Source organism: Ambystoma mexicanum, chromosome 11 (genome assembly GCF_040938575.1).
Source record: "Ambystoma mexicanum isolate Mex_15411 chromosome 11, UKY_AmexF1_1, whole genome shotgun sequence".
Lineage (NCBI taxonomy): Eukaryota > Metazoa > Chordata > Amphibia > Caudata > Ambystomatidae > Ambystoma > Ambystoma mexicanum.
In genome coordinates this window covers 350,237,309-350,260,697 of record NC_090934.1, presented here as the reverse complement: position 1 = coordinate 350,260,697, position 23,389 = coordinate 350,237,309, and the positions used below count along the sequence as shown (strand labels likewise).

General features: G+C 45.1%; 1 protein-coding gene across 1 annotated transcript in view; it reads right to left on the bottom strand.

The window, feature by feature from the left end:
• STX12 (syntaxin 12) overlaps positions 1 to 23,389 on the bottom strand; it is a 727,233-nt gene that overhangs the window by 381,727 nt on the left and 322,117 nt on the right. The window contains exon 4 of the mRNA XM_069623056.1: positions 18,191 to 18,328. Within this exon, the coding sequence (XP_069479157.1) occupies positions 18,191 to 18,328 (138 nt within the window). The remainder of the gene's footprint in view (positions 1 to 18,190; positions 18,329 to 23,389) is intronic.

Here is a 23,389-nt window from a genome sequence, read left to right as displayed (position 1 = left end):
CGATACCATAGAAGTAACCAAATGCAATGTTTTCGAGGAAGAAGTAGAAGTGACCAATAGATTTTTTTTCGGTAAAAAAATGTTTTGATTAAAATATATGTGGGGCTGGAGTAAAGGATATTAATAAAGGGGAGTGTTCATCTGGGTGGCGCCGCATGTCCCATTTCAACTGTTGCAGGAAATGGCGGAAACGGATGGGAGGATGGTCATTGGTGGAGAATAGGGAGATAAGCATTGTAAATACATACGCCCCCAATCAGAATACGGCAGCATATTTCAGAACTCTGTAGCAACCTTAACATGTGTATGGGGAGTGCGGTGATCTGGGGTGGGGATTTTAACTGTGTATTAAACCCCAGGTTGGATAGATCAGATGGAAAGATTGATAGACCTGCCCCAGCGGCTAAAGCGTTGCAGACACTACTAGACGACTTTGGTCTGGCAGATGTGTGGAGAACGAGACACCCCCAAGAAAGGCAATACTCGCACTATTACGCCCCGCAGCAGTTACATACGAGGCTGGACTATGTCTTTGCTACGTCGGAGGTAATAACAGAGATTACACAGGCAGAATATAAAGCAAGGGTCCTCTCGGACCACTCGCCCCTGGTCCTCGGATGGCAATATTGCCCCCCCCCCCCCCCCGAGAGCAAGGATTCCAACATAGCGCCTCTGGGCAGAGGCACTTAAGGATCCCTTTTTCAGGGAAGATATGAGGGAGGAGATTATAAACTATTTTGAGATGAATACGGGTAGCGTAGACTCGGCGAGCACATTATGGGAAACCTTCAAGGTGGTGATGCGAGGCATAGCCATAACAAAATCTAAAGGTCTGCAAGGTGGGATTTTGGCTGACCTACAAGAAACAGAAAGGGAACTGGAAAAGGCATTGAGGGGTGGAGGTGACGCGGAGGGAGACATGGAGCTGATACTTAAACTGCAGCAGAAATGTGTGGGGCAATGGGAAAGACTGTGTAACCTCAACTATAAAAAATATATAGAGAGACAGCATGCGGGAGGGGATAAAACAGGAAGGCTTTTGGCATGGTTATACAAGAGCAAAACCCCCAGACCCACGATTATAACAATAACGAGAGAAGATGGTAGTGTAGCTGACACCCAAGAGGGAGTTAATCAGGAGTTTGCAGATTATTATAGGTTACTATATGGCAATGAGGAGGGAAGTAGCTATGGGGCGATAACAGAAACACTGGAGGACATAGGACTGCCTACGATAAGTGCTGAGGAAAGAGAGGAGCTGGATGCACAGATTACTTTGGAGGAGTTAGAAGAAGTGGTGAGGCAGCTGCCTACTAGTAAGACTCCGGGGGCGGACGGGTTCCCAAGTGAATTTTATAAAGTATATAGGGAGGAAGTGGTCCCCCCAATGTTAGAAATGTTAAATGAAGCGTTTGAGGTGGGACGGCTGCCAGAATCACTTAGAGAAGCGATCATAATACCGCTTCCCAAGCCCAACAAGCCTGGGCATAGCTGTGGCTCCTACAGACCTTTGTCGATGTTGAACCAGGACAGCAAGATATTGATGGCTGTCTTCGCAAACAGACTGCGGAGAGTTATTGGCAAACTAATACACCCCGACCAGACGGGCTATATCCCGAATAGGAATATAACTCATAATCATAGACGACTCCAACAGGTTGTTGAATTGGGGAGCAGGAACGAGGGCGAAATGGCAATTGTGTCCTTGGACGCGGTAAAGGCTTTCGATTCGGTCAAGTGGCCATGGCTGCTGGCGGCCCTGGCGGGCTATGGAATGGGGCCTGGATACATAAAGGTGGGCGAAGATGCTATATAGTGAACCGTTGGCCAGGGTCAGAACAGGATCAGTGATATCCGAAATATGGCAAATTAGTAGAGGCACCAGACAGGGATGCCCATGGTCCCCAATGCTCTATATACTAGCCCTGGAGCCTCTAGCAATATACCTTAGACAACAATACGATACTATAGGTATCGAGGTGGGAGGGGAATGACACTTGATCTCCTTATATGCGGATGACTTACTGCTGTACTTGAGGCACCCGGAGGAAAAACTCCAGTACATCCTGGAAGTGATGGAGAGATATGCGGGGCTGTCTGGTATAGCGGTGAATCCTCAAAAATCTAGTATTTTGCCGTTAGGCAGTTATAAGGGAATCCCTGTGGGACGATTACCGGTGTTACAAATACCATGGCCGGTTAGTACTTTCCAGTATCTTGGGATAGACGTGTACCACACAGTGGAAGAGGAACACAGGCACAATACCGAGGTAGCATTGAGAAAAATCGAGAAGTGTATGAAATTCTGGGTGAAGTTGCCCCTAGCAATGATGGGACGAGGGGCAATGCTTAAGATGGTGGTCCTACCTAGGCTCCTGCATTATTTTGGGAATATTCCAGACCTGATACCCAAGAAGTTTTTCACTAAACTGAACAGCATGTGTAGGGATTTCCTGTGGCATGGTACCCGGAATAGGGTGGCACTATGGAAGCTGCAGAACTTTTATGAAAAAGGGGGGATAAAACTGCCTAATTATGAGGTCTATTATGTAGCGAGCCAACTGCAGTATATCGCCAAATGGCTCTCAGATGAAGTGACCCCCGAATCCAGGTTTTTTGGACATGATTGTGCCCCATTTTATTTAAGAGAGATGATCTGGCTGCCCAAGACAGAAATGGAAGAGCGCCCTAAGATGATGATGCTTGGGTGGAAGATCTGGCGCCGGGCATGCCGGATGATGGAGAACCCATTCCCATGCTCCCCGCAGGTACCACTAATTGCACTGGCAGGGGGAGATAAGCAGCTAAGGATGATAATCAGGAACCACTGGGAATCGGTGGGGTTAGTAACGATGGGAGATATCTGGCGAGAGGGGACTATCATAGATTTTTAAGTGCTGGGGAGGAAACAGGGTTACACAGGAGCCAGCATATTACATATCACAGAACGGTGCAGAGAATTAGGAGAACATGGCCTGAAATAGTGCTGGAAGAAGAACCAGATGCTACCATAGATACAATATATGATATAACGGAGGGGGGGCACGAGATCTCTAGACTGTACGAGATGATGATGTCTAAGGTCGGGAAGGAGTTAACACAATTAAGACTAGACTGGGAAGCGGAAGTCAGAGCCCCGATAGAGGACGGGATGTGGGAACGTGCCCTGGGGTACCACAAGAAGGTGTTAACTAATGCGAGACTAAAACGGATACAACTATATATTACGCACAGGGCATATATGACACCCCAGAGGATATCTAGGTTTGAACATGCTGGACGACAAGTATGTCCCAAATGCGACAAAGAAAAGGCTGGCATGGTACACATGTTTTGGTCATGCCCGGTAATTGAGCGTTTCTGGGGTGAAGTAGCACAGAAAATAGCGGAAAATGGGGTCACGATTATTATAGATACAGCCTGGGCCTGCTTGCTGGGGGGGTTCCCCAGATCGCAGAAACTTAAGCAGGTTAGTAAACAAAGATCTAGCATATGTGCTCGCAAAAAGAAGGATTGCCATGGGATGGAAGACATGTCACAGGCCACGGGTGGAGGTGTGGTGGAAAGAGTTGCAGAAATGGGCGGAGGCAGAAACAATGGTATGGCAAGAGGCGAGCAATGTAGGGGGAGAGGAGGAGGCGGGAACCCTGATGGCATGGAAATCATTAACAGCGGAATTGTTTGGAACGATACAAGATCTGACAGAACCCACGGAAAGTGAGACCCCACCACGCAAGGCAGATACAGAGTGTGGTAAAAAATAGGCTCGTAAGGGGGGGCGGGATAAGGGGAGCAGTGACCGAAATTAAGCAATGAACAATTGAGCTGTTGACATATGCACTGCGTGTTTGGTTTGTATTGTTTTTTGTTTGAATAAATCAATAAAATTGTTTTTAAAAAAAAGGATATTAATAAAGATAGGGGGAGGCAGGAGGGCTGTGGGAGGTCTCCCCCCCAGAATAAAAAAAAACCATTTGGTCACTTCACTCTTTCAAAAACATGGATTCGGTCAATCACCTACATCCAGGTGGCACGAAGGCTGAAGGCGTCATTGTCATTGGTTGACTTGTAGGACTGAATGTTATAAGAGGAGACCCTAGCTTCGGAATAGTCTCCCTGAGACCACATGGTAATGCTGCTGTGGTATTCTGCCACTGACGTCAGACTCTTCTGATCTGTACCGGTCCGATTCCTGTGGATGAAGTCTGTCAATTTGATGCTCTTCAATATCCTCTGTGGGAATTTCAGAAACATTTATGTCAGAAATCATGATGGGCTGTCAGGGTCCCTTCTTAGTCGATCTTGACGAGAACGAACAGGAAGTAGTTACCACGATTAGGGAATTTGTGGACTGCATTATCACGGACAAGTCTGTCGACAGGATTGCTGTTATTTTCATCGTCAACCCTCCCTCCCTCATACTTCCCCTTGATTTTCTCTTTCCCCCTCTCCTACCCTCCTCTCTCTCCCTTCAATTCCCTCTTCCAACTCTCACCCACCTAATCCCGCTCCCCTATTCCCCCTCCCCTTCAGTTAATTGCTCTTTTCACTGTTCTCGAATGATTCATGATCTCATTTTGCTTCATCTGTTACATTGTTGATGTCGTTATGTATTATGTTGTTCCACTGTACAGCGCCTTGGTGTAAACCGCTCTATAAATCAAATCAACTAAACTGCTATTGATAGGCCTTCATTAAGCAAGGACACTAGTCTGTACTCCAACGTTTCTGTGTGGAAGCCCTGGCAGATTTTACAATCCTTCACAATGGCCTGGAGTTAAAAACAGAAAATATATTGATCATGAATAGACTTTCTTCAGGTAGCACAAGTTCTAAATACGGAGTTGCATGCCTTAGCAGTGCCAGCCTCTCTGTCAGACATGTATTTGGCGAGTTATTAAATAAGAAAGGCGATATTCTCCCAAAGGGGGAATGAACGAACTCCACAGATAACTCACAGAGTACAAAAGGTTTTTAACCGTATGGTAAAAACCTACCATATGGTTAAAAAAAAAACTGTATAAAAGTCTGTAATGAAAGTGTATTAGAAGAAACCTCTACATTTAGAGTCAAATAAGTTTCCTTAACCATCAAAGGAAGTTCTAGAGAAGTAAACTACTCCTTGCAGCAGGACTTGCAGTCGCAATCTGAACAAAGACTCTGGAGGCGGAGCTTGGGCCTCACCACCTAATGGGCTTTGAGAGAAATTGGTGAAAAGAAGGTAGATCGGCTATGTGAAACTGCAACCAAGAATTCACTGTCTGATACCAGGGAACATTCAAAGCATATCTTTCAATGAAAGGTCCAATGCTTACTTTCTCTTTGTTGCATTCCAGTATACCTAAAGAAGCACAAAATGATGCACTGCTATTAATAACGTATACAGATTAATTCAGCAAGCCCTCCAAGGACTAATTAGAACTCCTCTCCAGTGTTGTATTTGTGTGTTGTATGGTTTCTACATTTTCTATCTTTCAGAATCTGAACTAACAGTTGTCGCTCCAAGAGTGTTGCACTTGGTGACTCGTGGATCACCTTCAGGATGTGCACATGTGTCAGGGTATTGCTGATCAACATTCAGATGTGGAAACAAACTTCATGCTGCAGAGTGGCTTGTACCTGATGCCATCAGCTAGGCAGGTCTCCAACTCTTTACTTTGGGTGGATCTCAGTATCTTAGATGGTTATGGTATGTCCAAACTGTTACAGGTTTGGATGTGGGTAGTTGAGCAGCTTCAGCCTAGGACCTGCAGAGGTGGGAAGTGTTTTGTACAAAATAAAAGTTCCAATACGGATATCCCTTCTAGCTGTAATCCTAAATTTTGAGATCTTCAGTCGTTATCCTGTGGTTTAGGATGACGCCAAGTTTATTGCCACATAATTCTAAATAGCTTAATTAGGCTACCATCCCTCATTCAGGCACCTCTGGAGACATGGACAGATGCTCATTATGTATCTAGAAGACACATCTGCAGCACAACGAGTCACACCAATGCAGAACTAAACAAACAATTAATTCTTCTGCATTTGTTATTCAGGTTTCACTGTGCAACCATGTGGCTGTGTTCTATTAGAAAGCAACCTCTCAACTTCATCTTTAGCTAAAAGAAGAAACTGTTATTCTTCCCAGTGACTTCTACCCTTTAGTGGAAGCCTTAGTCTCGTTGACATCAATGGTATTAATTCCTTTTTCTTCTGCCAACTACCCAATCCACCTCTAAAAGCCATGTTCACATTTAGAGCAAAGAAGACCATCTGGTTGCATGCCTGTTTTGTGCTCTTAAATTGCTCCCCACCGAGAGGCCTTTAGCAGATTTAAATTGTGATGCTTTATCTAAAAAGCAATTATCTTCCAATAGCCATCTTATCTAATAGACAAACTGACAGCCACTGCTGGATACGAAGGTAGCAGAGAAGAGCAAGTGACTTACGCCTAGTAACATTCTTTCGACTGGATGTTCCTCCCACGTATTCCTCATCTATGATAACTTCATTTCCAGATTTAGATAACATTTCTTGGCAGAGGGTGCTGTGCATCGAGACGGTTGACTCAATGTCCCTCCAGGGCTTCCATCTTGGCTGATGTCATCGTCGAGTACATATACCACGTGCAGCGCCCGTTGGCTTCACTTCCATTTTTTCACCACCATATGCATAAATAATGGTCTTGATAAGTGCCTTTAAATTATCAGACGTTAAAAGAGCGCAAGGTCCAAAGCTTGGAAATACTACAGTGTGGTAGGTCGGGAGGGTGTGAGGAAAACGTGGCAGGAACATCCAGTCGAAAGAACGTTACCAGTGTTAAGTACCTTGTTCTTCGAATGGATTGTGTCAGATGAGGCAAACGTGATTGCCAATGCATTTCGAACTATGTCCGTCTTCAGGGCTTAAGGCACTGATCGCGTGGCCGTTTGGTCTATGGTCTTATTTATGTTTAGTGTATTCGAACAGCATGACTCTCGTGACGTAGTTGTGGTTAATTCCCAGTATTGCGCTGCTCGTCAGTGTCAAAGAGTCTCTCTCACGCTGCTCGTAAATCGGCAATCACGTTTGATGGCACTGAATCTATGGATGCACTTTTTGCCTCCCAATTAAAACCTTGGAGTATGATATAAACCATAGGTGCTTCTGGCTTTCAATTTGTAATGACACTTAGACATGAACTAATGTCTACATAACCTACTGAAACTCCAGTGGAGAGCCCAACGTGAGCACACCTAGAATTAGATTGAGTTCTGATTCTTTCTTTTCTTCAGTTATTGGTAACCTTGTGCCTAGGTCTGCTGAAGGTGTGCTCCGATATATACACTTTTGAGAATTAAAACTTAACTATTAACTAATTATTAGCGGTGCCCACCCTCAATCATCCTGATACTTGCTGTCACCACTGCCATTAACTTAGAGGAAACCCTCGGGCGGAGGTCAGCCCGAATGGCAGAACTCTGAACTGATAATGAGAACCACCAATGGCGAACCTCAGGTACTTCCTGTGCTTGTGATTGACAGGCACATGACAGTAAGCATCTTGAAAGTCCAACAACAGCGTCCAATCCTGGAGCTGGAGGGCCTGAAGGATCTGAGAAAGTGTGACCATCTTGAACTTGTCCTTCCTGAGGAACTTGTTCAAGATCCCAAATCCAAGATAGGTCTCAGTCCTCCGTCCTTCTTGGAGATTAGGAAATGGGGACAATACCATCCTCTGTTCATCTCCATCACAGGTACTGGTCCTATAGCACCATATCTCTAGCAGCCAACATTTCCTGCAACAGAAATTGATCTGGAACATTTAGTGAATGGTTTCCCAGTGAATGATCCCGAGGTCTCTGGATAAAAGGGAGGGAGTGACCCATGGCTTCTGTTTCCAGTGCCCATGCATCCGAAGTAATGCCTTGCCATTCTTTCAGATGCTGTGACAGTCTGCCTCCCACCGGGGTGTCGTGAGTCAAGACCTCAGAGTGGTTTTGGGGCAGCTGATGGTAAAGACGCTGCTGCTTGGGCAGGCTTAGCACCTCTCCCTCGTTCACCACGAGGGAATCCTCTCCGTCCCCTTTGACCAGCCTCTCCTCTCGCTCTTTCAACTGAATAGTAGTAGCAAAAAGATCTACCCCTCCAAGATGATCCACTGGGGTGAAAGGGCTGTGGCTGCATAACTGCGGCACTTAAGATGTTGGCCGCAGACTTTGAGGTCTGCAGCTTTTCAAGGCTTCTGTCAGGCTTATTTCCGAATAAATGGGAGCCATCAAAGGGTATGTTAAGGAGTCTGGATTGTACATTAGGTGCAAATACTCACTTCCTCAACCAAGCAAATCAGCGTATGACAGTGCTTGCTGCCATGGTTCGGTTGACGCTGTCAGCAGTGTCCAGACCTGATTGCAGAGACTCTCACATGCCCTCTTTGCCATGCCATATCAGGTTCATGAAGCGGTCTCTTTCCTCACCCTCAGGGATGTGATCAGCAGCCATCGCTATGCAGTCCAACATGGTGAATGTAAACTTTGTCAGGGCACATGTGGCATTAGCAGACTTTAAAGCCATGCTGCTAGTTGAAACGACTTTCTTTGCCCAGGAGTCAATTAGTTTGTCATCTCCATCAGGCGATATGGTTAGGTACGCAGCTTGCTTGGAGGCAGAGTTAGCTGCTTGTACTACAAGGCTTTCTGGAGATGGATAGGTTGACAGGTAGCCAGGGTCAATACTGGATGGCCTGCATTTTTTGGTCACATTTTTATTTACTGGCAGGCTGGACTCTGGAGCCTCCAAGTTGGCCGCAAGCCTTTTTTGCAGGGCCACATGGAAAGGTAAAATTGGGTCATATTGAGGACTATTGTTTAATAGGTCAGTCAGGTCTTCCAGTTCAAATGCAGGAGCTGGTCTACTCCATCCCACAATTTCTACCACTCTGGACGTTAGGTGTCTGTAGGATGCATCTGCATGATCAGCCCGGTCCGGTTTCCCAAAATCTATTTCTGGGGATGGGTCTACCCCACTAGCTGTCTGCAGGGTGTCATGTAGTTCCCTAACCCTGGTCTCTTCTGAAATAGAGCATTCAGGTAGATTAGTATTCTTCTGAATACTAGGGGTATCAAGTTGGAGACCACATGGAGGGGTACCCTCTTGGGTACAAGGCCTCCCATTCCTGTGTTGTACTCCTGGTCCAGAACACATTTAATTGTAAATATTGTTAACCCCGTTTTGGATTTACTGAATAATAACTCCACATTCAAAGAGGAAAGACACACCCCTTTTCTTTCAGATGACGCTCATAAAACCACGAGGAACTTTGAATAAGGGCAGAAGAATCCTATGCAGAGGCGAGCCTCTCACTGAGATGCCACGGCGGGGCAGAGCCGCGCTAGACCGAGGATCCAGCGGTAGCGTGGAGAGTGATCGAAATGCTCACAAGATGCTGGAAGGCTGGCGTCCTGATCGACGAAGAAGCCAAGGCCGGAAGAGAGATGGAAACGGTAAAGCGACTGTCTCGCCTGGTGGTGTGACCACACGGAAGCTGTACTGGGCCTGGAGCCCGTTAACAGACGCCGAGACCAGACTGTAGCGAGAGCCTGGAAGCCCGAGCTCCGCACGAGAAGTCTATTAGCTGCCGAGCATCAGATGTGAAGTGAACGCTCCCAAAGAGGTAACGCCGCTGAGAGAGGTGAAAAGAGACATTCGAGGCTGGGAAAGCCACAAGGGTTACGTGAACCGTGAAAACCCAAACAGGCAGACGCCGTACTGAGATAAAGTAAGCCTGTCGGAAGGCCAGAGGACTTTGGGAAGTACAAGAGTCACAAAATATAACAGACACTACTGGAGGCAAAGAGAACCTGGACGGTTCCCATTGATTAAGTATAAAAGTCAGAACCAAGTGGAATGCTGGAATTGCATTAGGAAAACCTTTCCTTCCAGGAGAGTGAGAATTGAAAAGAACTGAGATTTGACATACAGAACCCGCCGAGAAGTTGTGAACTGTGTTTTGGGACATTGATTAACTTTAAAAACCTATGGAAAAGAGATTCAAGTGATTGGGCCAGGCAGAAGCCAAGGACAGATGCAATTGCTCCAGCCTCCTCCTTTCAGTTCAGTGTTTCCTCAGTGGTAGGGCCAGTGAGCTGAATAGGATTTGGACTCAGGATTATTTCTTTGGACTTTGACAAGCACCTGTATTTTTAGTTGGCTAGGCAGGGAACTTTAGTGTTCTCTTTTTATATGAATAAAACATCCAGTCAACATGACACACTGTAGTCAGAGTCCTTCTTCAGGTTTGCCACATAGTGCATAATGGGTGATCTCTCTGCAGTGCTCCCTTTGCATAAGATACTTGTGAGGAGAAAGCATGACACATCATTGCGTGGGAGGTCTCTGGTAGTGGAAAATGTGCAGCGACTATTACTCTATGAGAGTAGGGGAGGAGCAGAAGGCATTGAGAACCTGCAACTGTTCATACCAAGTAGACATTAGCTGAGAATAGTTTGAGGTGAGTTCAGAGTAGGGATTCCAGAGAGGGCAGATGTCATGATGCCTACCCCCGGGCATCCAGACCAAGTCCAGCAACCCCGGAAGAAGGCATCATGTTACCCAGAGAAAGCCCAGCAACCCTTGTTAGGGGCTATATGGGTACAGTCCTGGCGTCTATGGCGCCAGGCTCATATGGGGGAACAGTCCTGGCGCCATAGACGCCAGGCTCATATTACATACCTGATGCAGACCATGCTGCAAGAGATCCAAGCCCATGTGAGGCTTAGAAGGAACTACTTTACCTAGGGACTATTTTGTTACTCGGGTGTGGTTGTGGAGGAATACTTACCTGGGACTACTTTGGAGGATATTTAAACCACGCCCGAAGGGGAGCACGCGCTATGCGTTATTCTGCATCCTGCAGCATAACGCTCACCGTGCCTACAGTCAAGCATCCAGCCTCGTGCCATGCCCGCCTCGAGTCCAGAGCACCTAGAAAGAAGGGGAAAGAAGAAGAAAGGTTAGAACAAGAACATTGGGTTTCTTACCTGAAGTCCGGATTCATCGCACCTTTGAACAAGAAAAATACTTTATTTAAACACGTTGCATCGCCAGCAGCAGCGCCGCAGCATACTCACCGTTCTTCGTGCTGCCTCCATCATTATGTTGCCGCATTCCAGCAACTAAGGGGGACAAGAAAACAACAAGGTGAGCTGAGGGGAAACAAACAAGGACAATCTCTTGCCACCATATACTTACCTGATTTTACCGCCGGAGGTATTATCCACCAGCACGCCAAATCTTCTTACGCCGCACCTGTAAGGAAGGAGAAAGCAGCAAGTTAAACTTTGGCAGCATTTAACGGACAGCACAGACTCTTACCTGAACGCTTTAGCTGCCACAGAACTATCCTCTTTTGGGTCTAAGCTGCAAGATAAACAAAAGGAATTGGACAAGAGTGACTATTCAGACATTTTTGAACTCTTAAGAACTATATGCTTACGGTCCTTCGCTAGGAGTTTTGGAGCCAAGATTTGTCTAGAACTCTTCCAATATCCTCAAGCCAGTGAAGTAACTGGCCATCAACGCGCTCCTGCGTTCCTCGCAGGATGGAGAGCTCATCATTCAAAACTATAAGGTGAGCTTTGTGAACGGGAATATCAGATGTGATAAATGGGGACGCAGTGAGGGGCGATTACTCAGATCCACGGGTGGCTAATTCCCTTTCTCCGCCTTTAGGAGACTACTTCTACGGGTCAAGCAGACGAAGCTAGGTGGGCCAGTCCAGTCAGTCATCTCTGCACTACGCATCACGTTGGTGGAGACCGTGGCTGTCCAGTTCTGCCCGACACCCCTGTGGGAAACAGGTGAGCGTAACAGCAGAGTCCCAAAGGGGGATCTAGGAACTCAGTAGGTTACGAGGCCAGTGTGTATTTTCTAGGAGCCTGCCATGTGATTTACATTGGACATCGGGGAGCAACTCTACGGAAGGATAATTGCATTGTACACCAAGGGGCAAAATTATAGTGGGACACAGAAAAATCCTTCCAGGCAGTTTAATATATGGTAGAAAATACGGTGAGAAAATTACAGTGGCTTAAACAATCAAGCCACATATCGCAAGGAATAACATGGCTTAGCAAGGCATGACAATGCATTAAAGGTAGAGAAAGCATTAGAAGTCATAAAGCATGAAAAGACTTAACGAGGCACGCATCAAGGTGGTTTCCCAGTATCCTACCACTGGGTGTTATACAGCTTCAATTTTTCTTCCTCACTTTGCCTCTAACAGTTTGACTATGCCCCTCACTTCCCCTCTCTCACTTTGCCCAATCACTTTCCCTTGACCTCTCCCACTATGTTCAACTCAGTGTTACAAATCCTGCCTCGGAATGCCCTGGGGAGTGACAGAATTTCCTTCAGATAGCCCCACACTGCAAGGCTAAAGTGGGGAGGGATCAGGTAAAAAAGTGCAGATTTAACACAAGAGTTATCATCTAAGCAGCAAGACAGAGGAACAGGGGTTAACAACCGGCCCTGAGAATCCTGATGTATATTCCGCTCGTTTCCAACATCTGATGAACATACGAATGACCCAGGGAACCCACTATAAGCAGTGGTGTAAAAATAAAAGTCCAGAGACCAGAGACCCGTTCCTCATGAAGTATGGGAAAAAGAAAACTATATAGTCCGATAGGCATGACCTCTATGGCACAAGGATTTATTTATTTATATTTATATAGCGCGCCAGCAGCCCAGGGGCATTGAGGCGCTGTTACTTGCAATAGCTTAGTTACATGGTACACATGATAGTGATTGTTGACACATTATGAATACTACAGGAAATCATACTGTTACAAATATTACATTTGGTCGTATATTACAACATATATGATAAGTATTCGTGCTGATGTGTCGGGTCCTATGTGAAGAGGGTAGTTTTCAAAGTTTTGCGGAAGGTGGTGAGGGAGTCCTTACCACGGATAGTGGGAGGTAGGGCATTCCAATGAGTGGGCGCGAGATAGGGGAAGCTGGATCCGCCCGCTTTTACTCTTTTTACTAGTGGCACAGAGAGCATGTTGGTGTACGGTGATCTGGTTGGCCTGGTAGTGGAGACAGGGTGGATCCTTTGAGAGAGGTATGCTGGAGCAGTGAAGTGAATGCACTTGTGGGTCAGTGTTAGGGCTTTGAATATGATCCTTTCCTTTATGGGGAGCCAGTGGGCTAGTTTTCTGGCTTCAGAGATGTGTTCTCTTTTAGAAATGCCTTGGGCTGCACGGAGAGCATTGTTCTGTATTACTTGTAGTCTCTCTAAGTTTTTGTTGGAGGTTCCTAGAAAGAGCACGTTGCAGTAGTCTAGCCTAGAGCCGATGATGGCTCTGGCTATTTTGGTGCAATTCTCTTTGGAGAGAAAGGGTCTGATTGCGTTGATAAGTTTGGCATGATATGCAGCTGCAGATGCTATTGCGTTGACTTGTCTATCCATGGATAGGCTGGAGTCCAGGTAGACTCCCAGAGTTTTGACAGAATCGGAGACCGGGATTTTAATGGAGTCAATGGTGAAGTGGCTGAATTGGGCATCTAGATTTTTTAGCGTGTCGGGGGGACCTACCAGGAGGAGTTCCTTCTTGTCAGAGTTGACATGCAATCTTGGAGCAAAAGCATTTATGCAGGTTGCAGCAGATAACTGACTATTCTCCTCCAGGGAATGAGATAACAATCCCACAGATGCTGGGTTCATCAAGATCCAGACAGACGAAAGTCCAACTCCATGGCAGACTCTGGCACACTACACCCAAAGGGTTCACACAGCCGGGGAGAACCAACTAATACCAGTGTTGACAGAGGAACCAGACACTATTATGGGGGTAATATATGACATATCAGAAGGAGGGCATGAGATTTCTAGACTGTATGAGATGGTGATGACTAAGGTTGGGAAGGAATTGACACATTTGAGACAGTATTGGGAAGTGGAGGTGGGGGCCCCGATGGAAGATGGGATGTGGGATGTGGGAACGAGCCCTGAGTTATCACAAGTAGGTGTCAAGAAATGCAAGACTAAAACAAAAACAGCTGTATATAATGCATAGAGCATACATGACCCCTCTGAGGATATCCAAGTTCAGAAACGCTGGGCGACAGGCATGCCCTAAGTGCGATATGGAAAACGCTGACATGAAACACGTTTTGGTCATGCCCAGTAATTGAGTGTTTCTGGGGTGAAGTGGCACAAAAGTTAGCAGAGAAGGGGGTGCGTGTTGGGTTTGTTTGTATTGTTGTTTGGTTTAAAGAAACTCAATAAAAAATATTTAAAAAAAAAAAAACAACTTATACCAAAGAAATTCCAAAGCCAAATGCACAAAACAATCCAGTCTGAAAAACCAAGTAATCCACCAGGATGCACCGAAACCACGGAAAAAATGATCTGAGTATTCAGGCCAAGGTTGAAAATCGAAAGTAGCAGGAGAAACGAAGACAATGGAACACTACTCGCAGCCGAAAGCCCAGGCTGGGAACTGCAAGGTAACAATAGGGATGGGCCTTAATGTGGCTAGTGCATATGTCCTTGCTGGGAGGCTCAATATCTGGAGAGAACCATGGTTTTCTAACATTATTTACTACTCCAGGACCCATTTTGTGACCAACCAGGGGCCATTGCTGCCATTTTGATGTGCATGACTGCCCCACCAGCCTGCCCCGCCCGACCCACAACAGGTTAGTAACTGTACAGTTCTAATCTCAACAAATCAGACTAATCATGGTTTGATTTAAATAAACGACAATCCCTTGTCCTGCAGAGTTTCCTTTGCTCGCAGCAGTTTTTATGTTTCCTTTTCAACTATCTCAGAATATCCACAAGAGTCTAAGTCTCCTCTTCTTTTCTTCCCTCTCCCTTCTCTTTCTTCACATCTAGAGAGACTATCCCAGAAGCCCAGAAGAAGGCTTCACAACTAGGAGCCGAAACGGCAGTGGACACAGCCAACAGCAAGCTCCAAAGTCCACCAGAACTTTAGGGGGTTTTATCTCTTGGCGTAGACCTACGGCTTGGTCCTCCTGATTTGGCAATTAGCTGACCCCCAGTCTGGTCCCTCTAGCTAGGTTCCAGATAATTTGTCTGACTGAGCCAGCAGACAAATATCCACGTGTATTATACACAGGACTCAAGCACGGATTTATCTAAATGCAATAAGAAAATACTGGAGTCTCAGTTTTCTTTTCTTCACTTTCCTTTTGAGAACGAATAGTTGGTTCTAGTATACTTGTGAGTGTCAAATATGATGCAATATTTGTCTGAGCACATAACTACCACACCTATGACTGTAATAATGTATGTTATGTTCCATATCGTATCTGTGCCAAGACCACATTGTATACCTTTTTAGTCCAAAACTATGAAGTGAAAATATTAAACATGTTTGTCTACCAAACAGACAAAAAAAATACGCTAGACTAATAAAGCGGATTTATGGGTTAAACTACTGCTCAATGTTATATGTATGGATTGAGTCCACATACAAACTACTTAGTCAAGGGACGCTTTGCTTACTTTTGAAGCAATTTGTGTAACTTGGTTGTAAAATTCTGTATACATACGAATAGTAATGTATTGTCACCAATTCGCTATGTGGTAGGAGCCACCCCTTTTGTTTCATGCAAGTTAGGAACTGCTGCATACAATGGCCCATTATTTAATGTAACAGCAAGACTTTGCATGCCAGACCTGGATTACAGGATCAGAAGGTTGATGCAACTCTAGAGGATTCTCGGGAGGAATAGTCTTTTCTGAGTCTATGCTCCCCACGGCATCATTCTAAAGACCAGCGGATGGTTTCTGATGTGGAGCCTGGCCCAATGCGTTACGACACTCCATTTGCCTTTGCCTCCCTTACTTTAAACATGAACCCATTTCGGACTAGGACCTGGGAACACCAACATTCTGCTCCAAAGAGATTCTGGATTTCTTTGTCCAAATGGTCAATTACAAAGCAATGTGATGAGCTAATAATACTGGTCTACAAAGGATTTAATAACCATTTCAAAGTGGCATGGTGAGCGTGTTGGTGGTTCCATCTTTGAGGAAGTTGTGACAAATTCTGAACTTGACTAACATTTTAACATATGGCTCCCTTTTTTGCCTGAAACGTAAATCTCATCGACACATCTTGCCACTGTTTTGGCCTCAATGTATCGCTTATAAATGGTAAATGGACTTGTGTGAGATGTTGTGTATCATTTCACCAGTATGGGGCTCATTTTTAAAAATCCCTATGATTAGGTGGCAAGGGCCCTTTCGGTGTACAGGTTTGTTAAGCGGATCCCCGCTGCCTAATTTTCCTCATTCGCATGGCAGAGTGCAAAAGGGGAGGGTAAGAAAGCAGTGTACACTTTTGTATGCCACCCTTTTGCACTTGGCTGTGCAAATTAAGTAAACGCTGCCTGCCATCAACGTATGGCAGTCAGTGTTTACAATGGATTCCTACGGAGTCAGCCTTCCTTTTGCTGAAAATCCATGCCGGCACAAATGCTGGAGTATTTGTAAGGCAGAGAGAAATGCAGGTGGCGGAAACTTTAATAACATTCTGTCACTCTTTGCTGCCATACAACTACATGAAAATTAGCTGTGACGTAAATCTAATGTGTAAAAGTCTTAAGCAAAGGCTTTTACACATTTTATTTCCTATATGGCTTATTTAAAATTAGCTCATATGCGTCTCCTTGTCATTTAGCAGGGATTGAAGCACTTGCACCTACATGTCTGGTCCACAACACATGCAGGAGCAAAACATTTCCTACTCCAATTTTCAAAAGTTGTGCTGTGTGTACCAATTCCCCCTAAGGTCTAGGTGTACAATAGAAATCTTGAAATTTGAAGCTGGCTATTTTGAAATATTTGTCTGATAAGTATGTATTTCTGCGGGTCCATTGAAAGCCATTCTCTGTAAGGACAAACATTTGAATTTGTAGAAACATTGCCTAACTGGTCATGTATTCTCTAGTGGAACAGAACTGTAAGCTTGCCGAAGTGGATACCGTTTCCATGAATGAAACAAACGTTTCTTTAAAATTCTGTTTTAGTTTCCTATGTAAAATGATACGTAATCACAACTACATTGTTGCTACGAGAACACAACAATAAACTCTGATTTTATATTTAACATTTTGTAATGATTTGTAAAATGAAGGGGGTGGTGTAGGGAAGTTATGGATGGGTGTCTTTAAAGTGGCATGCTTCATTTAAACTCCTCTGAGTAGATTCACATAAGTACAGAAACAAAACAGGGCAGATCTATACCAGAGGGTAGAGGGGTTATTATGCAGACCCCTGGGACATGCTAATGCACGCTTTGGGGAAAAGATGGCACATTTCACCGCCATGCATGGGCTCACCAAATGCCATGGTTGCAAACAGTGTAGAAATGGGGGCAGCACTATGTTATTTTCTACATAACCTTGATCCCTTAACGCGGGACTAAGTACAGCAAGAACCATGTTTACATGGGCATTGGGCTGTGTAAAATGAAGCTTAAATGCATTCATTTAGGGTGGGGTGAATTGTTGGGAGAATACTGCAAATGTTGGCGTGTGTCTGCAAAGAAAGCACTGGAGTTTGGAACTGCCCAGGCACCACAGACTTGGACAATGTAGGTCTAAAAAATACCGGAACATGAGGCCATGCCTGCTAAACAAGCTGAAAATAGATCATGAAAAAACTCAAAACATTCAAAACATTCAGGAAAGAAATATTGCTATGGTTCTCTGCATTATGGTTATGATAATCCCTCATTGCAACAAAGCCCACTGAAATTCAGCAGTCCCAGTTAGAATGCAACACCACCAAATACCGCTAACGGCCTAATAAATGACAATGCCATCACTGTTGACAACAACAAAGACTTAATTGTTGTTTTACGCAAGTGTTACTGTGAATATTATCCACAACGGTAGTGTGAAAGAAGTATAAGGTACAGGCGATCTGACTGGTGAAGTTCCATGAAAGCATTGACAGTTCATTCTTTATAAACTGACAAAATAAATTTAACAAGGTAACCTCAACACCATCGAGCTTGATTTTTCCAATTAGGTTTCTCGTCATGCATAGTATTTGAGGCTTTGTAATGACACGCAATACCATCAAATGCTCTACATCCATTTTAGCTTGGCAAAGGGCAGTAAATCCCAAGCAAAGAATACACAAATTAATGTATAAATAATGCTTTTTGAAAATGGAACTCACCGAGTGACGTGAGCCAGCTCTTGCTCTCGCCACAGTCTCCTTCTCCTTTTCAGAAACTTTCCTCTGAATGGTTTGGAAGTTGTTCAAGGCAGTGGAAAAATCGTTCATTAAACGTTCTTTCTGGAGTTTCTGCTGGCGCTGGAGACAGAAAACAAAAGTGTAACATTCATTAGAACACAAATTCATGGTAAGAAGTAAGCGGACGATTATTATTCAAACATATGACAGATTGGATAGATAAAGAAAACATAACAGGCGATACCCAATTGGGATTTAGGGAAGGACTGGCAACAATAGATTTTGGCCCTATATATTTATTTAATAGTGAAATATCAAATTCTTAAAAAAGAGAAAATGTACTTAGCATTCATGGATCGATCCACAGCTTTTGATTTGGTGGCTAGAAGACTACTATGGTTCATCTTGTCAAATTTAAACATTTTCAGGTCTATGTAAATTGATATCCCTACACACAAATACACAAGTAAAATGTTCCTATTGATTCTCAGGGCACTTGAACCAAAGCATTTGAAACAAAAAGAGGTTTGCCTCAAGGCTGTGTAATTTTAGTGACTAAAACTTCAGATGTTCCCCCGTTTGGGCCGCAGGAAGACACCCATGTTATGCATCAATGTTTTAATTGCAATACCTCCCTCTGTAAAAATAAATGTAACTAAGCCCTGTGCTATGTAAATGGGAAATCACCAGAAGAAATGACACCTTTTCGGAATAATAAACACAATGCAACTCCATATAATTGTTTGGAAATATAATTTACTCCCAATTTTAAAAAGTAGCCAACACGTTAAAAAACAGGCAACTGCCATGGCCCAAACAATTGAGAGCACTGCAAGACTCATGGTACATCTGAAAAGACAACCAATAGAAATACTATTGAATATTTACAAAGCAATAACATCAGCCATTGGTCTACGTGTTTGAGATATCAGCCATAACACGAGTAATTGAGAATAATTTTTGCAGCCAAAATGTGGGCTTGCCAAATAGTGCTCCCTGTGTTTCAATGCATAATGAATTAGGGTTAGCATATGTTGAAGATATATTTTTATGGCACCGATTTTATTATGGCTATCTAAATGGCTAAACCTTAAGGCAGCTTTGACAATTTCTATGATAAAATATATTTTGGAACAGAACTTTGTTCAAGTCCCCTGGCTAACCTTTCTTATAAACTGATACGACTACAACTCCCTATCTCCTATCCTTGTCCTGTAGTTCCACAGATGACTTCCTTCTATTTGCACCAAGCATGTCACTTCCTGTATATCTGCCTTCTTTTTCTGCTCCTCATCAAGACAAGTAACACTTTTGAACAGATAATTGCAATATTAATGTATATAATTGACAGAATAACGTGTTAGACATTCTATGGTGACATGTCTGACCGCGCACATGCAAGAGAGTCGAGATTATAACCGTCTTAAAGAGCGTAGGAGCTCTGTTTGGTACGAGACACGTGCAGAGGGACACTGATTTTCTTGTAGCCGATCACAACAAAGCATGCTTTTTTTGTTCCCCTCCCTCCCTTTGCCCTTCTCCCTCTCGCTCTCCCTCTCCCTCGATGGAACAACCCAGGCCCTAGAGGGGAGGAAGAAGTTGAGAAAAGAATAACCGATGCCTAATCTGTTTTACCCTGAGGATGAAGTCAGAAGGCCTGCGCCCAGAGTTGCGGGAAAGGTAGCAGAGACCCCGGAGTTCGACCCGCAAATTATATTCATTTGTGACAAAGGCATCCAGAGACGTGCACAAAGGAATGGATAGGCCACAGTGGTACTGCCAGGAAAAGGTTCTGGACCTGGCGGGACCGATCACAAAGATTATGGACCTAGCAAAGAGGTCCAAGGACACAGGAGAACCAGTAGATGCAGAGACACTGGGTGACTGGGCTCTGAGGGCAGTTTGCTTACTAGGAAACAAACTGCGGCCTAGTTTCAGAACGGTGGAGAAGATTACTGTTGAAGATCAACAGCAAACAAGGAGACCTTGCGACATATGAAGTGGGGCAGGGTAGTCAAGGCCTCTTGTTCATGGAGGACTTTGCAAAAGAGATGAGCAAGTTTGTTGGAATGTACACGGCCCAGGAGAAGGCTCAGTCATCTATAAGAAAAATGTTCCCAAACAGAGTTTCTGGCGGGACCAGCCCCTATAGAGGTCATTTGGCCGGTTGACACAGGTCACAACGCAGACATTAAGGCCCGAGAGCCGAGTACTCTGAGTCTTGGCAGCAGGATTCCTTCTTTTCAGAGAGAGGGAGATCTACTAGAAGCTGCAGAGGGCGTGGTTATACCAGATATCAAGCATTGCATTCCGGTGAGGGCACAAGAGGTATATTACACACCAGTGGAGGAAGGGGGGCGGGAGTGGAGGACAAAAATGTTTACGAGTATGGCGCAAACTGTCAAGCAATGCCTGGGTATTGCAGACATCGGTAGAGTTCAGAGTACAATTCATGGGCAACCCCAAGCAGACGAGGGTTCCGACATGATTGTGCTATCTCAGAAAGAGGAAATCATCCTCCAGAAAGAACTCGGCCACCTCAGGTGCAAGGGTCGCGGGGGGGTGACAGAACCGGAAGGAAGTAGGGGGACCAGGGGTTAACAGCAACATGTTTCTGGTGCACAGGAAGGAACAGGTGAGACCAGTGATAAATGACCAGTGATAAATCTAAAGAGCCTCAATGGGTGGATTAACTAAAGACGGTTCAAGATGGAGGGCATTTACCTCCTCAGGGATATCCTCAGGAAAGGAGATTGGCTAGCGAGAATAGACCCGAGACGCATACCTCACTGTGCCAATAGCATCAGAGGATGGCCCTTTTCTATATTTTATGTGGGGGGGGGGGAACGCGTTCGGCCTCTACTCAGCCCAGTGGGCATTTACCAAGCTCATAAAACCTGTGGCAGCAGCTGCCAGGGAAAGAGGTATTTGAATGATAATTTACCTAGATGACATCTACTAGTCCCCCAGAAAAGGATGAACTTTCTGGGCTTTGTAGTCGATACCAGGAAAGCGATGCTGGAACTTCCAGCGCAGATGAGGGATACCAATTAGTAGATCAGGGCGTGTCTCAGAAAGGAGAGGGTATCGCTCAGGAGTTTAGTGAGGGTAGTAGGTCTCATAGCGTCTTCCATTCAAGCCATATTTACAGGGCCCTTCAGAGACTTAAGATAAGGCACCTACAGCAAGGCTTAGGATATCACCAACCGTTTCCCCCGGATCAGGAGACCAGGACTGAATTACACTGGTGGCTCCAGAACATGGAAGCCTGGAATAGACGAGCCATCTTCAGAGACGTTGCAGACCTAGTTATATAGTCGGACGCCAGCAGATCTGGCTGGGGAGCCAGGTGCGGTACTTCCAAGACAGGGGGAAAGTGGAGCCCGGAGGAGTTGAGCCTTCACATCAACTGTCTAGAACTCTTGGCAGGGTTGTTCGCGAGGAACAGAGTAAACTGTATTATCCTCCTCAAGATGCACAATGTGTCAGCGATTAGATATATAAACCACCTAGGGGGACAAGGTCCAAGATGCTGGTGGAATTAGTAAAGGACTTCTGGCAATACTGCCTGGAGAAGCAGTTGTCGGTCAGAGCGGAGTATCTTCTGGGAGAACACAGTGGCAGCCAAACTTCAGGTATCTACTGGACTCCAGAGACAGTATGCTCCAGAGGGAGATTTTCAAGTAGGTAGACTCGCTGGGTCCCTCTGGACAACAATCTGTTTGCCTCCAGACTGAGCACTCAAGAGTCACAGATTCTTCATTTGGAGGTTAGATCCAGACACACTTGACACAAATGCGTTTCTACATCACTGGAAGGGAGCGGGGCATTACGCCTTTCCCCCATTTGCAATGATAGCCAGAGTCTTGGTGAAAATCTGCAGGGAAGGAGCAGAGGTGGTAATCATAGCCACCGCCAGGAAGTTGCAAGCATGGTGTCCAGTTCTGATGGAACTTTCCTCAAGCCTCTTCCTCAGAGTCGAAACCACCTACGGGACCAGACGGGTCAGTGTCCTCCTCCGAAGATGACACTCGTCCGCTGCTCGCTTGTGGAGCTTGCCAGGCATTCATTCCAGGGCATGCTGCCCAGTTTATCACAGTCATGGGTTATATGCTCCGGCGCTAAAACATGGCGTGGCACAAGTGGGAGCTCTGGTGCCGCCTGTGCAATTTTCATTCCATTTCTGAACAGTAGTGCAGGTTCGAAATAATGTTGCTACCTTATCAGAGGTGGGAAAAGCCTTCAGGACTCTGGTAGTGCATAGGTCTGCGATCTCAGCAGGTCACGCAATGGTGTAAAAGAGACTTGTAGGAGAGCTCCTGGCGTTAGTGCGGCTTTTAAAGGGAGTAAAATGTTGTGCGCTGCCAATGCTTTAGTATGCTTATCTGTGGGGCGTCCACGCTGTCCTGAACCTATTCATTATTTGCTGCTCAATAAAGATTTGGCTTTACAACACTATCAGGCAATCTAGATATGCTGCTGTGTCTGGTATCTTATAGGAGAGCGTCAGACGTCAAGGCACTAAAGGTGGCCAGGAAGCCGTTTTACCAGCAAGGAGTACCCCTTAACGTAGTCAAGAGGACGAAAACCAACTCCAAGATTGTTTCTTATCCATACTTGCCAGAACAGCCTCAACTGTGTGTGGCATTTTGCATCAAGGAGTGTGAGCATAAGTCAGAGAATTTCAGACTAGCGGGAGTCACCCAGCTACTTACAGTGCAGAGGAACATTTTACTTGTGTATTTGCGTATAGGGATATCAATTTACGTAGACCTGAAAATATGTTTAAATTTGACAAGATGAACCATAATAGTCTTCTAGCCACCAAATCAAAAGCGGTGGATCGATCCATGAATGCAAAGTACATTTTCTCTTTTGCTGCGACTATGGCCAGTTGGGTCAGGGAGGTCATGGCTCAAGCAGTAGTGGACTTGTCCACGTTTGGTGCTCTGTCAGTAAGAGGGGCGATGCCCTCCAAAGCGTTTATGGTGGGCGCTAGTCTGCAGGACATCTTGTGAGCAGCTGATTGGTTGAATGACTCCTCCTTAAGGGCGTTTTACTTTAAGCCAATGGCGTCCGTGGCAGTTCCGGAAGTACAGAGCTTTGAACAAGCATAATGCTCACCACTGGTCTTGACATAGAATAAAGAGAAAAAAAATAAAAAATTACATAAATAGAACC